Consider the following 15,496-nt stretch of genomic DNA (forward strand, 5'->3'; position numbering starts at 1 on the left):
CTCACGGAGCAGGTTTATTGAACAACAGACTACACGTGTCAACAGCTGCCAAGCCGACGCGGAGGGGCGGGGGAGAGGCCTGGCTCAGGGGCTGGGACTCAGCCACTCGGACAGGTTGGAGACTTCCTGCAGCCACAGTGCGTCCTGCGAGAGGAAGCGGGGCTCGGAGTGAGGACGCCTCGGTAGCGGCCGGGTCCCCGCCCTCCCCTGCGCAGCCCTCGCCTCATTACCTCCGGGCCGTTCCCGGGGTCCGCCCTGCTTCCGCTGGGAGTCATGGAGGCCTCTGACGGACTCGGGGCCCTGGCAGAGGGAAAAGCCCATGTTCCCTCCAGGACCTGTTGGAGGCTGCCCTTCTTAAGCTTCTTGTTGGCTACTTGCCCGCTGGTCCCTAGGAGAAAACACACACTCATCCCTTGGGGGAAACCCGGGGGAAAGGGAGGCGCTGGGGCCAGCTCTCAGCTCTCCCACCTCAGAGCTGTTCCTTCAGTTCCTGTCCTGATCAAAACCCAGCAGCCCCAGGCCTTCAGGTACAGGCTGAGGCTGCAGAATGGTATCACGTCTCTATTCCGCCTCAGTTAAGCCTGAGAAGGGGCGTGTGGATTGTACCAAGCCCTCACTTGGGACTCGGATCCACTTGATCACTGCACAGATTCTTCGTGGAGTTTACACTTTCCAGCTCCTCCCTCCCTGCCAAGCTCTGATTCTCCTGCCCGAAATCTGACCTCACTTCTCTCAGTGTATTGGGCAGTGCCAATAGGCAGCCTTCCTATTAATTGATTCACTTGTGCAAATTTAAAGCACTGTTTTGTCCGACAATGCATCCTCGTTAGAGACAGATGAGCCAGGTTGCCTGGGTTTGATTTCTGGCTCTGCCATTTATTAGCTGTGTGACCTCGGGTAGGTTTATTAACACCTGGGCCTCAATTTCCTCATCTGTAAAATGAGAAAATAATAGTACCTATACCTAGGTATTATTTTGAGAAGAGCATTTATACATTTTAAAAATTCAGAACAGTGCCTGGCACCTACATCATACAGGTTCAGGCACCAGTGTCTATGGTTATTTCCAGCCATTTACATGTATTCATCCCTGGCCCTGCAGTATGATCACCATCACATCACATACACTGACACCTCCCCATAATACATCAAAGTTAAGGTGGTGTCTGCAGGAGCAGCCTCCAAGAGCCCCAAACAGATTGGTAACCAAAACTAAGGAGTTATAGTATCAATACTAATAATCAAGAAAAGACATGAACAAACTGGATTCAGGGCCCCACCCCATCATGCACATCTATAACTACACAGGCTATGAGAACTTGCTAGTCCTGTCATATCAGCTTTTGAGATGGAATGCCTTCTACTGCCCCAGAACACCCATAGTAGTGGTGGGAGCCAACCAAATCCCAGACGGAAACTGCTATGGTGAAAGGTTTGAAGGCCTTGAAGTTATGCTTTTTTACTTCCCAGCTTTGATCCAGAGCTGATTGAAAAGCTAAAACCTTACCTGCATGGAGCTCCGGGCTGCTGTTCTCATGTGCACCCTCTGTGCCCTCCTCTGTATCATTTTTCTCTGGGTGCAGTTGCTTAAAAAATTAGAAGTCCTAAGTTAGTTTTGCAGAAGGCTCATGTGAATCCTCTACCCACCTCCAACTTCCAAGGTTTCCTTCTGCTAGAGCCTTTGCAGCTTCCGCCAGCATTTCCTTACTCCTCTGAACTCTGGCCACTCACCTACTGTCTGCCCCACTTCTCAGGCTCGGTAGTAGCCACTGCATGCCCCTGTTCATTATTTTTATATGTCGATGTCCATTTTTCTCTGTCATAAACTCCTTGAAAGGTAAGGTTCATCATGTTTACATTTCCTTATATCTAGCATAGTACCTTGCACAGGGTAAATGCTCAAAAAATATGACTGACCACAGGGCACGTTTTATAGTCCTCAGTAGCCTTTAAAAGCCCTGCCACATTTGGTTGCATCTGGACAGAGAAACAAAGATACTAAGATCAAAACCCAATTCTAGCTCCTTGTTTTTCAAGAATACAAGTGTATAAAAATAGATATCTTCTTCAAAGTTTAAAATTTTTGCGCTTCAAAAGACACTACAGAAAGTGCAATGTCAACATAAGAATGGAAAAGATATTTGCAAATCATATCTGATAAGGAATTTGTATCAAGAATAAAGAACTCATATAACTCAGCAATAAAACAACAAATAATCCAATTAAAAATGGTTTGACAAAGGAATTGAATGACATTTCTCCAGAGATACATATGCCCAATATGCACATGAAAAGATGATTAACATCATTAGTCATTATAGAAATGTAAATCAAAACCACTATTAGATACTTTATAACCATTATAATGATGATGATAATAGTAGACAATAACAAGTATTGGTGAGGATACGGAAAAATTGTAACCATTATATAGTATTGGTGGAAAAGTAAAATGATGCAGCCGGTTTGGAAAATAGTTTGGAAGTTCCTCAAAAAGTTAGATACAGAGTTATGACCCAGCAATTTTACAAACATATCCACACACAAAATGTTTATGGCAGCATTATTCATAATAGCCAAAAAGTGGGAATAACACAAATGTTCACCAACTGATAAAGGGAGGAATAAAATGTTGCACTTATCCACGGCCTCATTTTCTGTGGTTTCAGTTACCCATGGGCAACCTCAGTCCAAAAATATTAAATGGAAAATTCCATAAATAAGCAATTCATAAATTTTAAATTGCACACCATTCTGAGTAGTGTGATGAAATCTCATGTTGTCCCACTCCATCCCACTTAAGAATGAACCCTCCCTTTGTCCAGCATATCCACACTGTAGACACTCCCTGCCTGTTAATAGCCATCTTGGTTATCAGATTGACTGTTGGTGTATCACAGTGCTTGTGTAAAAACATTAATTCATTTAAATGAAAAGGTATGCATGCACAGGGAAAAACATAGTATATATAGGGTTTGGTACTATTCCCGGTTTCATGCATCCACTGGGAGTCTTGGAATGTATCCCCTGTAGATAAGGGGGGACTACTATACATCCATACAACGAAATATTATCTATATATATAAAAGCCTAAGCGGCCATTTGACCGTTCGACCAGTAGGTATGATGTGCACTGACCACCAGGGGGCAGGCGCTCTTACTGGTAGGTTAGCTTGCTGCTGGGATCTGGCCAATTGGGGCTGGGCAAGAGGGGCCGAACATGCCCTGGATGAATCCAGGCCGGGGGACCCGACTGGTGCAAGAATCCATGCACTGGGCCTCTAGTCCAACCAACCATAAAAAGGAATGAAGTACTGTTGCATGTTATAACATGGATGAATCTTAAAAACATTATGCTAAGTGAAAGAAGTCAGATAAAAAAGGCCACTTACTGTATGTTCCATTTATATAAAATGCCCAGTATAGGCAAATCCATAGTGATGGAAAGTAGAATAGTGGTTACCAAGGAATGGGAGTAGGAGAATTTGGTTGCAAATTCTGCAAATCAGGTACAGGTTTTCTTTTTGGCATGATGGAGATATTCTTGAATTTAGTGGTGATGGTTGCACAAATAGTAAATATGCTTAAAACTACTGAATTGTACAATTTAAAATGGTAAAATTTGTGGAACATGAATTATAACGGAATAAAAATAAATATTATATCATACTGTTTACTAAAATAGGTTTCCATTTCTAAGTAATTATATTCCAGGGAACATAGAAGGGGTAAAGATGGCCCCAAAGATGTGAAAAAAGAAATAGCATTAGGAAAATTTCCAAACATTTCCCCCCTCCACCTAGTCCCCATCCCCCACGTTTTTTCTTCTTTGAGATAAAGTTTATTCTTTTATTTCACTCTAGCCTAGAAAAATCTCATATAATAGATAAACCTCCTATCTTGATATTGGTCTACAAGGAAATACCCACATTCAGATATAAAGCACTGAGGCTCAGAGGAGCTTGTGTACCCTTCATCAGCAGGTTCCCAGATAAGATGGACCTAGCTATCCTTGGATACACCTCCTTGGATTTAACACTCTGAGACATCTAGTTTTGCTCTCCCCTCCACCCCACCCCAGATTACAATACTTTTCCTTAGAAAGCTGCCTTCCTGTTATTGATTCTACTTGAGTTTCAGTTTTCAGTTCCTACATACATCTGTGACACGAAGCCCTGGAGTACTATCTTACCAACTGCTTCACAGCCCACTGTCTGCTGTTTCAATACCCAAGCTGAAAATCTCCATTCCTGGCATAACCTTTCCCTGCATATATTCTATAAAACTCTAAAAATATATTCTCTCATTTCTTCCACCCTCCATAAGCTATATAATGGCCATAGATGGTGTTATTCTTTACCACTCCAGGGGTTAGCACTTCTACTTTACCCGTTTAGAAATGGAAACTGAGGGACTGGTTGGTCTAAAGCAATGGTTCTCAATCTTCCTAATGCCGCGACCCTTTAATACAGTTCCTCATGTTGTGGTGATCCCCAACCATAAAATTATTTTTGTTGCTACTTCATAACTGTAATTTTGTTTTTTTATTTTTATTTATTTTTTTTTTTGTAATTTTGCTACTGTTATGAATCGTAATGTAAATATCTGATATGCAGGATGTATTTTCATTGTTACAAATTGAACATAATTAAAGCATAGTGATTAATCACAAAAACAATATGTAATTATATATGTGTTTTCCGATGGTCTTAGGCGACCCCTGTGAAAGGGTCGTTGGACTCCCAAAGGGGTCGCGACCCACAGATTGAGAACCACTGGTCTAGAGGTAAAAGAATTTGACCTATCATTGATCTTGTAATTTTTAGCTAAGCCACTGGGTGCCACTCTTGTGCCATTAAAAAGTTATCACTAGCCCTAGCTGGTTTGGCTCAGTGGATAGAGAGTTGGCCTGCAGACTGAAGGGTCCCAGGTTCAATTCCAGTCAAGGGCATGTACCCAGGTTGCAGGCATTGGTCAGGGCTCATGTGGGCGGCAACCAGTCGATGTGTCTCTCTCATATCCATGTTTCTGTCTCTCCTCCTTTCTTCCACTCTCTAAAAATCAATGGAAAAAATATCCTCTGGTGAGGATTAACAACAATAACAACCACAGAAGTTATCACTAAGTGGCCATTATCAGAGGAAAACAGTAACAATCTTTAGTGGAGAAGCATGAATTCTACTCAATGCCTCTAATTACTCATCTTCCCTGGGCTTCTGATCCAGTCCTATGAGGTAACAATGTTACTAAGCTTCAGAGCCAGGAGACCTCTGTACAAATCCAACCCTTGCCATTTACTGACTGTGATTCTGGGCAAATTAGAAAATTTCTCTAACCATTTTCTTCATCTATAAAATGGAAAAACCACAACCTAACTCACAGGATCTTTGTGGAAATTAAAGTGTAAATCTTGGCACAGAATCATGAACCTTAGGTTCACTAGCCATCTGCCAAGTTAATTGGGCTATGAATGGCCCTGAAGCTATGAGTCATCACTATAGCAACAGGATGGGACCAAAGAGATCAGATTATTTCCTTTTGAGATCTCACTAGGACATAGGAGAGGCCCAAGCAAAAGGATGTCATAGCCTTAAATACTTCTAGGTCCTGCCCATCTATCCCAGGTGCTATGATAATAGCACATGCCTTAGCCTGACCTATCCCTAGAAATCTGAAGATATGGATAGCTATATTAAATTGAATAGTGGCCCATCAAAAGATATCTCTAAGTCTTACTGCCACACACCACACACCCCCGCTCCCGCCTCCAACCAGTGATTATGACCTTATTTGTAAAAAGGGTCTTTGCAGATTAATTAAGGACCTCAAGATAAGACCATGGTGGAGTCAGAGTGGGCCCTAAATCCAGTGACAGGAAGTCAGAGGGGAATCCGCGAGACAAAAGGGAAAGGGCATGTGAAGATGGAGACAGATAATTGGAGTGATGAGCCAAAGATCATCTGGAGCCAACAGAAACTAGTAGGAGCTGGGAAGGATTCTCCCCTAGAGTGTTTGGAGGGGGGATGGCCCTGCTAACACCTTGATTTCAGACTTCTGGACTCCAGAACTGAGATAATAAAGTTCTGTTGTTTTTAAAACACCAAGTTTATGGTAACTTGTTACAGCGACCATAGGAAACTGATACAATGGACATTCACTTTTATTTGTTCAAGTTGTGAGAAGCAGCTTTCCAAGTTGGAGGGAAACCAGCAAGAGCACTTGCAGTGAACCAATGGAATGGAACAACTGATACATTCCTAGGAAGGTGCTTCCTAGAAGGTCCATATAGCCATGGAAAAAGGTGTGGTAAAGGGAGCATTTACGGAGGTTTCATTGCTGTCCTCTGCCTTTCTAGCTACAAAGAAGAAGAGGATGGGAAAATTGATGAGATGCTGTAACCCTTAGGTGCCTGGGCATCTCAACTTCCTCATCCAATCAGGCAAACAGAAGTAGGAGAGGGAGAGAAGAGCAGAAGTGCTAAAGGTCCTGTTATTCTCTTAAAAACAGTGTCTGTAATTTTTAAAAACAAGTTTGAGATATACTAGTAACTTGCACACATACAACAAATAAAGTGTACAATAAGTGTACAATTTGATAAGTTTTGACATATGTACATACTTGTGAAACCATCACCACAATCAAGATAATGAACATAACCATCTCCCTCAAAAGTTTCTTCTGCCCTTAAAAATCACTCCCTCCAACTCCTATAGTTCCCATCTTTAAGCAACCACTGATCTGTAACTATAGCTTAGTTGGCATTTTATAGGATTTTACGTAAAAACAATAGTATGTACTCTTGTATTTCTAGGTTTTAAAAAATTCAGTATGGCTATTTTATTTACTCATCTTATACTTTAGATCCATGCTATTTTGTGTATCAACAGTTCATTTCTTTCATTGCTGAGTAGTAGTCCCTTGAATTGATATACCACAATTGTTTATCCATTTACCTGTCGACACTGGGTTGTTTTGTTTCTGGCTATTAGAAATATGTCAGAGATGCCATGAACATTAATGTGTAAGTTTTTGTGTGGACATATGCTTTCATTTCTTTTGGGTAAATACCTAGGAGAATAGCTGGGTTGTATGCCAAACTGTTCTCAAAGTGGTTGTACCATTTTTAATTCCTACAAATAGGGTATATGAGTTCCAGGTCCTCACATCCTTGTCAACAACTGGTTTGGCAGCCTTTTTACTCCAGGTAGGTGTAAAATGGTATATTATTGAGGTTTTGATTTGTATTTCCCTAATGACTAATGACTAATGACGTTGAGCATCTTTCTCATGTTTATTTGCTGTTTCTCTTCTTTTGTGAAATGTGTGTTCAAATCTTTTGCCCATTTAAAAAATTGGGTTGTTTTCTTATTGAGTTTTGAGAGTTTGTAAATATTCTGAATACTGTGGTAATGTTTTGAACTACATAACATGTTCACTCTTTCCTCCATCTTCCTGAACATATGGAATACAATGATAATAATAACTGCTTCAATGTCTTTGTCTACTAATTATATTTTCTCTGTCAGTTCTGGAAAACTTCTAATTGAATACTTGGTTGACCAACTGAGTTTTCTCTTCATTGTGGGTTGTATTTCCTGTTCCTTACCATGCCTGTTAATTTTTTTTTTATTGAATGCAAGGCAATGTGACTATTACCTTGATGGATGCTGGTATTTTTGTATTCCTATAAATATTTTTGAATTTGTTCTGTGATGCCACCGAATTCCTCGGAAACACTTGATCCTTTTAGGTCTTGCTTCTGTTTTTAAGCTCTTTTAGGCAGGACCAGAGGAGTGTTTATCGTAGGTTTAACTTCCTCCATTCCTGAGACAAGACCTTTCTTAGGGTTCCACCTGATGCTCTATAAATTATAAGCGTTCCTCTCTGGTTTATGGGAATAGTAACTAGTCCTATCCCTGTGTGAGCTCTTCATATTGTTCCCTCTACTCCTTCTGGATGGTTCTTTACCTGGATAGTTTCTCCACATGAATGAGCTGATCAGTACTCAATTGAATACCAGAGGGGGAGCCTCTATATCTCTAGATTTCTCTCTCGGTGAAGCTCCCTCTTCTCTGGTACTCTGCCCTGAAAACTCTAGCTGCCTTGGCATCCATGAATTCCCAACTCCATCTGTTCAATTCAGGAAGATGACTGGATTCCCTCTCCCTGCTCCACAGCCTCCGTAGTTTCTGCAGGCAGTATGCTAGGGCAATCACAGGGCTCACTGCATTTGTTTTTCATCTCTCAGGAATGACTAGCCCACTCATTGTCTGATACCCAGTATCTTAAAAACCACTGTTTCAGATGCTGTGTCCAGATTTTTTGCTATTTCAGGCAGGGGGGTAAATCTGGTCCCTGTTACTCCATCTTGGCCTGAAGTTATTGTATAATAATTTCGCCCATAATCTTTTTTATTTACTCATCTTATACTTTAGCTCCAGAAAATCCAAACCTACTGATTGGAGCCAGAGAGCTAGAAGAATGGACTTCAGTTGGAACACTACCACCAGCAACACCGGAAATTGAGATACAGAATTTCCTAGCTATAATTTCTCTTCACTCAACAGAGGAGCCTGTCACAAAACCAGGTGACCTTCTTGAGGGTAGGGACCCCAATGCAACACTTTATCTTCAGCATCCAAAAAGGTGAATAGATAACAGTATGTGTTTGATTAGGCAAAACTAAACATAAAAATTCTATCATATCATCACCATTATGATTAGCGATGTGCTTAGAAGTCTACATACATACATTATTTTACCCAAATCTCACAACAATCACTTTGGGTATGCATCAGAACACTTTACTGATAAAGAAACTGAGGTTCCATAATAATACTACACAACTGGTGAGTGACAGAAACAGAAATCGAGCAACATCTAACCATGCTCTTAACCTCTATGTAATACTACATTCTATGAAGTTTTTCTAAACCACAGGTTTCCTTGCTGAAAAGCTAACCTCAGATTATGTTATCTAAGGAACCTGTACCTATCCACCCTGTATACAGGGCTCTCATGCATCGATATGGAACATTTCCACCAAAGAACTGATTATTACTTTATAATTACCTGCTTCACCTCACATGAGCAGTGGTGAAGAACTTGGTGCTGGGTGACTTCATAAAATGATTCGTGCAGTTTGGTCCCAAACTCCTGTGTGTCAGCTGCCTAAAATGAGTCAGAGATAGAATGTGTTAAGTTCCAGTATTGGCACCAAAAAAAGAAGTATCCACAGGAAGTTTATATGGAAAGGGGACAAGACAAATAGGAGGGCAAACCACAGACACTGCTCACGTCATGTTAGGAGTTTTGTTAGTTCCTGTGGGCACAGGAGAAGCAGAAAGAAGGCCTGAAATACTTGGCATTAAACAGGTAGTAGTGGTTCCTATATTTCTTCCAATTTCTGTTACCTAAGCAAGATCTTTCAAACAAGGTGCTTTTTTTCCTCCTATCTCTATAAGACATAAATATCCCATGGATCCATCTGTTTGTGAATGGGTTTTGTAAACTGCTTTCCTCTAAAAGAAGTTCCAAGACAGCAAAAGTTCCACTGTACAACTAAGGCTGGTATTAGAACTTTTCCTTAGGTAAGTCTTTTAGGGAGGAAATAAACAAAATAATACAGTTTGCATTAAGGAATGGGTAACAGCCTCTACCTTTTAGTATAAAAAATTGTAGGATGTCAGAAGTAAAGGGGACCAGAATAATCACCTAATGCAACATACTAGATGTACATATGAGAAAACAGAAATTCAAAAAGCGGTGACCAACCCAAGATCTCACATCTAGTTAGTACCAAAGTTAGGGATGACATAAGATGGCCAGTAGAGTGTTCTTTTCACCAGCGCCCCTATACTGTCCAAATGACCCAGAAAGTTTAAACTAGAATAAAATGCACTAGATTATAAAAGTGTTACACTCTTTGACCTAGCATCTCCACTTGCAGAAATTTATTCTAGGAAATAATTCAAAAGAAGCAAGACAGCTACAGTTACAAACAATAACACATTATTTAAAAACAAAAAGCTTTAAGCTTTGCTCTCTTAATGTGGTTGTTTTTTCCTTGAAAAGGGGGCAGTATGAAGTAAGAAAAGTGTTACCAAAAGTACACAGGATGAAGGAATTCAGAAAGTAGAAGATATTATCTAAAGCACTATTTATATTGGCAAAAGGAATGTAAACAACTTAAATGTTTATCATTAGGGGAATGTTTTATTAAATTAGGTTAAACTGACATAGTGGAATACTAGGTAGCAATACAAATTCTAAGATAGCTGAAACAGGGAAAAGTCAAGTTATATATGAATAAAGAACACTTTGGTTACAGCTATGTAATATATGAGATAATATGCCAAAATGTTAAATTGGAGTGATAAAGTTTATAAGTTATTATTTAAAATGTAATGTGTAGCCCAGACAGTGTGGCTCAGTGATTGAGTGTCGACCTATGAATCACAAGGTCATGTTCAATTCCTGGTCAGGGCACATGCCTGGGTTGCAGGCTCAATCCCCAGTGAGGGGTGTGCAGGAGACAGCTGATCAATGATTCTCTCTGATCATTGATGTTTTTATCTCTCCCTCTCTCTTCCTCTCTGAAATCAGTAAACATATCCTATATAAGAAAATGGTAATATGCAAATTAACCCTAATAGCAGAACAACTGGGAATGACTGGTCACTATGACACACACTGACCACCAGGGGGCAGACGCTCAATGCAGGAGCTGCCACCTGGTGGTCAGTGTGCTCCCACAGGGGGAGCTCTGCTCAGCCACAAGCCAGGCTGACAGCTGACAGCCCAGCGGTAGTGGCGGGAGCCTCTCCTGCCTCCTCAGCAGCACTAAGGATGTCCGACTGCAGCTTAGGCCTGCTCCCCGCTGGCAAGTGGACATCCCCCGAGGGCTCCTGGGCTGCCAGAGGGATGTCTGACTGCCAGCTTAGGCTCAATCCCCTCGGGGAGCAGGCCTAAGCCAGCAGGTGGACATCCCCTGAGGGGTCCCAGACTGCGAGAGGGCACAGGCCGGGATGAGGGACCCCCCAGAGTGCACAAATTTTTGTGCACTGGGCCTCTAGTATTAAAATAAAATAAAATGTAATGTGTATATTATTTCCAAAAAAAAGTTTAAGAAGTAAAGCCACAGATATGGAATAAATGTGTTATCCCCATTAATAATACCAAATGGTTAGCACACATTCCCAAAAGGAAGGAAAGAAACTAACATCTATTGAGAACCTACCATATGTTATGCACTTTCACATTTAGCCCTCACCCTCATAATCACTCTGAGGTACTATTAATTTTTCCAATTTATAGATGAAGCTCAGAGAAATTAAGTACAGGCCTAAATCCACATAGCTAGTAAGTAAATAAGCCAAGATTTGAACATAGGCCTCTGATTCCCAAACTTGTTATATACCATTCCATACTGCCAGATAAATGTCACACTGATGGCTGCTCAGTTATTTTCAATGTATCCTGTCACCATGAGGTAATAGAACATTCTTCAACAAGGAATTGAGAATCACTGATCTAATCCTAGCTCTGTTCATAACTAGTAGTGTGACCTAAAGGAAGTAGAAATTTTAAATAACTTGTTTTCTCATTTATAAAATAGTATACACACCACAATCCATTCAACAAATATTCATCCTTTTTTTGGTAATCCTCACCTGAGAATATTTTTCCCATTGACTTTTAGAGAGAGTGGAAAGAAGGGGGAGAGGGAGAGAGGGCAAAAGAGGGATGGAGGGAGGGAGGGAGGGAGGGAGGGAGGGAGGGAGGGAGAGAGGGAGAGAGAGAGGGAGAGAGAGAGAGAAACATTGATGTGAGAGAGACACATTGATTGGTTGCCTCCCTCATGCACCACACCAGCCAGGGCTCCACAAATATTTCTTAAAACACTCACCACAGGTGGCTCTGTTGGTTGGAGCATCATCCCGAACACCAAAAGATTGTGGGTTGGATTCCTGGTTAGAGCACATTCCTAAGTTGCAGGTACTATCCCTGGTCAGGGTGTGTACAGGAGGCAACCAATTGATGTTTCACTCTCACATTGAGATCTCTCTCTCTCTCTCTCTCTCTCTCTCTCTCTCTCTCTCTCTCTCTCTCTCTCTCGGCACTTACCATAGGCCTGGTACTATATAGGATCACAATAGGATCTAATTCAGTAATATTCCTAAAAGCACTGTACATATTACTAAGACAGGCATAATGTCATCAAAACCCTGGCACTTTAAAGCCTCCCCAGTCTCCTACTAACTTGAAGAGCCTGAAGGCAGATCTTTCGGAAGCTGCAGCTGGTGCTGCCAGTCACAATACTCATGATGGAATTCACAGCCACAGAGAGTGAGGTCTGGAGTTTCTGATGAACCTAGGAAACATAACAAGTAAGGGGAGACCACAATCTGCTGGTTCAGAGAATCCCAAAGGGACCAAAGACTTCAGTCAGAGCGAGATTTCACAATTCTTCCCCCTCCATCAACAATAGTTACTGAAACCATGACTATAAAGGACACTTAGGATTGAAATAAGTAAAAAATGTTTTCTCATTTCACAGGGATGATTCATTGACACACACACATTCAGAAAAGACAAGCAATAAGACACTACTGGGTCATTAAATAGATACGCTTCCAATTTAAAAACAAAAAGCATTAAGCTTTGGTTTCTTAGTGCGGTTGTTTTGGCCATATAAAAGAAGAAATATGCTACCAAAAGTACACAGGATGAAGGAATTCAGAAAGTAAGGTAAGAGAAAGTAGTGTTATAAGGGCTAGGAAATGGGGGCAGATGTAAGATCCATGGAGCAGTAGCTCCAGAAGGATGTGTGGGGAAGGGAGATGTGGGGAAGGCAGGGGTGCATTATGACTCACTTTTCTCTATTATTTCACCCATTTAATCAAACTTACCGACTGGGGGGTAAAGCTAAACAAGCTAGTTATAGTGACCCATGTAAGTTCAAGCTTGAGTTCCTAGGCTACATGCAGTGTACACGATCAGCTCAGGGGACAAAAGAGGAGAGGAAGAGTCATTAGGAAGGACAGGGTCTCAGGCCCTATCTACCATATATTCTAGCTATCATTTTCATGGAGAGAGTAGGAGAAAGAAAACTGAATTTCTCATTACTTTGGCAGCCTGGTGATGCTGCTCCAAGGCCTGGTCCACGGCAAACTGGATGGAATCTTGCACCACACTGCGGCTCTCTTGGAGGATGGTACTGAGATGAGCTGTGAGCAAAGTGTGAATTCCTAAAGGAAGGAAGAATGTTCATTGCCCTGAGTGAGCATGACCACTTCAAAGCTGTTGCTCATGTGCTAGTTCACTCCTACCCACAAATAATTACTTTTTCAGATGACACACCCCAACAAGGTACAAAATCACCCAATTCCCACTTACAAATGAAAGACAGCCCAGGAAAACTAAAGTGAACAATGACATTTGGGGGTGGGAGGTGTACTCTGACAGGGAATCCAATCAGCCACTTTTCAGAGCACAGGATGATGCCCAACTCACTGAGCTACACCAGCCAGGGCTAACATTATTTTTGAAGAAACCAGTGTGGGGTCCTGTTTAAGTCCTACCAGAAACATAAATATATACCACATACTATAAACACTGATACTAGTAACTCCAAGAGAGAGAGAACGCCTCCTGGAGTGTTAACTCTACTGCACTCCTAGCTGAGCATCACCGTCATGGTGAGCCAATTCTTGCCAGTGTGTCGCCAATCCTTTCAGATATGCTGTGGTACAGAAAAAGTTAAAACTCACAACACTACTCTAAACACTGCCGGTAAAAGGTCTTTTTAAATGGGAGACTATCTCTAATAAAGTAATCACAGGTACCACTGCTCAGCATCATTCAGAAAAGCTAACATGTGAGAGTTGGGCGAAATATGTCATCAAACAATAGGCTAGCACTGATGATCCTGATGAAACAAAGGAAGACAAATTCCCCCTATGGGACACATGGAGAAAATGCTTCTTAATTAATCTTCCCTTTTTCAGTGTTTTTGTACTCTCCACTGGGTAGTCTGTTCAAATATTCAACAGTGAAACAGCTCATGGCTGGTTGGCTTTCTCAGGGTTGCATTAAGAATGCAAGGCAGCAGAACATTTTCTACCATGAGGCCATGTTGCTTTACTGAAAGGAAAAGTAATATGTGGTCTGCTCAAAAGGGGCCTGGAACTGGAATCAGGGGAACATAGATTCTAGGGTCATTTCCACTACCAACTAATAGTGACAAATCACTTCACTTTTCTCACTCAAATACAGAAAATGGCTTTATATCACCTGTTCTCATAGGTATTTTGTGCAGATAAACTGGGATAATGTAAATGAAATGTTTTAAAATGTATATTGTAATATTCAAAGGGAAAATACTGCTATTGCTATGATGTCATTTGAATTACTATTTTCTACAGTTTGATTCTAAGAATAGCCTCAAGAAATCAGCTAGAAACCTTTTAAAAGCAGATATTTAATTAAAAAGCTGCAAGTTTCTTCCTAAAACTGTAGATACTAACAGATGCCTTTAACGTTGTGGCAAAATAACAAGTTAATCATAGAAAAGTTACCATGACAAGGTGGGCAGAAGGCCAATTAAGTGGTTTTTTAAGACACTGGAAGCAGACTGTAGTTCTACACAATCTGTTTCCTAAAAGGAGCTCTAGAGAAAGCTTTCAAGGGTATACGAAAAAAAGAGGGGGGAAAAAGAAAAATTATTATATCTATGTCCATATAGCTATACCTACTTACCCTCATAGTACATCTTCTTCAAAGGCTAGTCCTAAACTACCAGATGTGTAAGTAAATTTTAAAAGATACTCTTTTTATTAATGCAGCAATTCATTTTCATTTAATCCAGTACTGAATACAACTACCTGAGATGCTGCAGGCCTTTAAAGTAAAGCTAAACAGAGGTGTTTAAACTATCACAGTACTACAAGATTGATAGGTGACACTGGCTTCTGAGGAATATGAGTTCATAGATATATTCAATAGATTCAGAGTATGGTATCAGATTTTATTTTATGTCGTCCTAAAGAAGATTGAATATGGTGTTCCTGTTAGCAGATCTAAATAAAAAAGCCAAAATATCACAGATTTTTGTTGTTGATAATATTCACCCAAGGATATTTTTTCCATTGATTTTTAGAGAGTGGAAGGGAGGGAGGAAAGGAGAAAGGGAGGGGGAGAGGGAGGGGGAGGGGGAGGGGGAGATGTGATTGATTGTTTGCCTCTTGTACATGCCCCAATCAGGGCCAGGGATTGAGAGTGCAATAGAGGTACGTGCTCTTGACCAATGCAGGCCAATACTCTAACCCAGGGGTCCTCAAACTTTTTAAACAGGGGGCCAGTTCACTGTCCCTCAGACCATTGGAGGGCCGGACTATAGATGAAAAAAAAAAACTATGAACAAATTCCTATGCATACTGCACATATCTTATTTTGAAGTTAAAAAAAAAAAAGGGAACAAATACAATATTTGTAT

At 40.9% G+C, this 15,496-nt stretch overlaps 1 protein-coding gene across 1 annotated transcript in view; it reads right to left on the bottom strand.

Annotated features, from left to right (window-relative positions):
- Position 1: 1 nt before the first annotated feature.
- Positions 2-15,496, bottom strand: part of CUNH11orf80 (chromosome unknown C11orf80 homolog) — a 50,082-nt gene continuing 34,587 nt past the window's right edge. The window contains 6 exon segments of the mRNA XM_036326502.1: positions 2-243; positions 246-388; positions 1,508-1,586; positions 9,073-9,171; positions 12,263-12,373; positions 13,129-13,250. Of these exon segments, the coding sequence (XP_036182395.1) occupies positions 85-243; positions 246-388; positions 1,508-1,586; positions 9,073-9,171; positions 12,263-12,373; positions 13,129-13,250 (713 nt within the window). The 3' untranslated portion in view covers positions 2-84.

Source organism: Myotis myotis, unplaced genomic scaffold (assembly GCF_014108235.1).
Source record: "Myotis myotis isolate mMyoMyo1 unplaced genomic scaffold, mMyoMyo1.p scaffold_m19_p_10, whole genome shotgun sequence".
NCBI lineage: Eukaryota > Metazoa > Chordata > Mammalia > Chiroptera > Vespertilionidae > Myotis > Myotis myotis.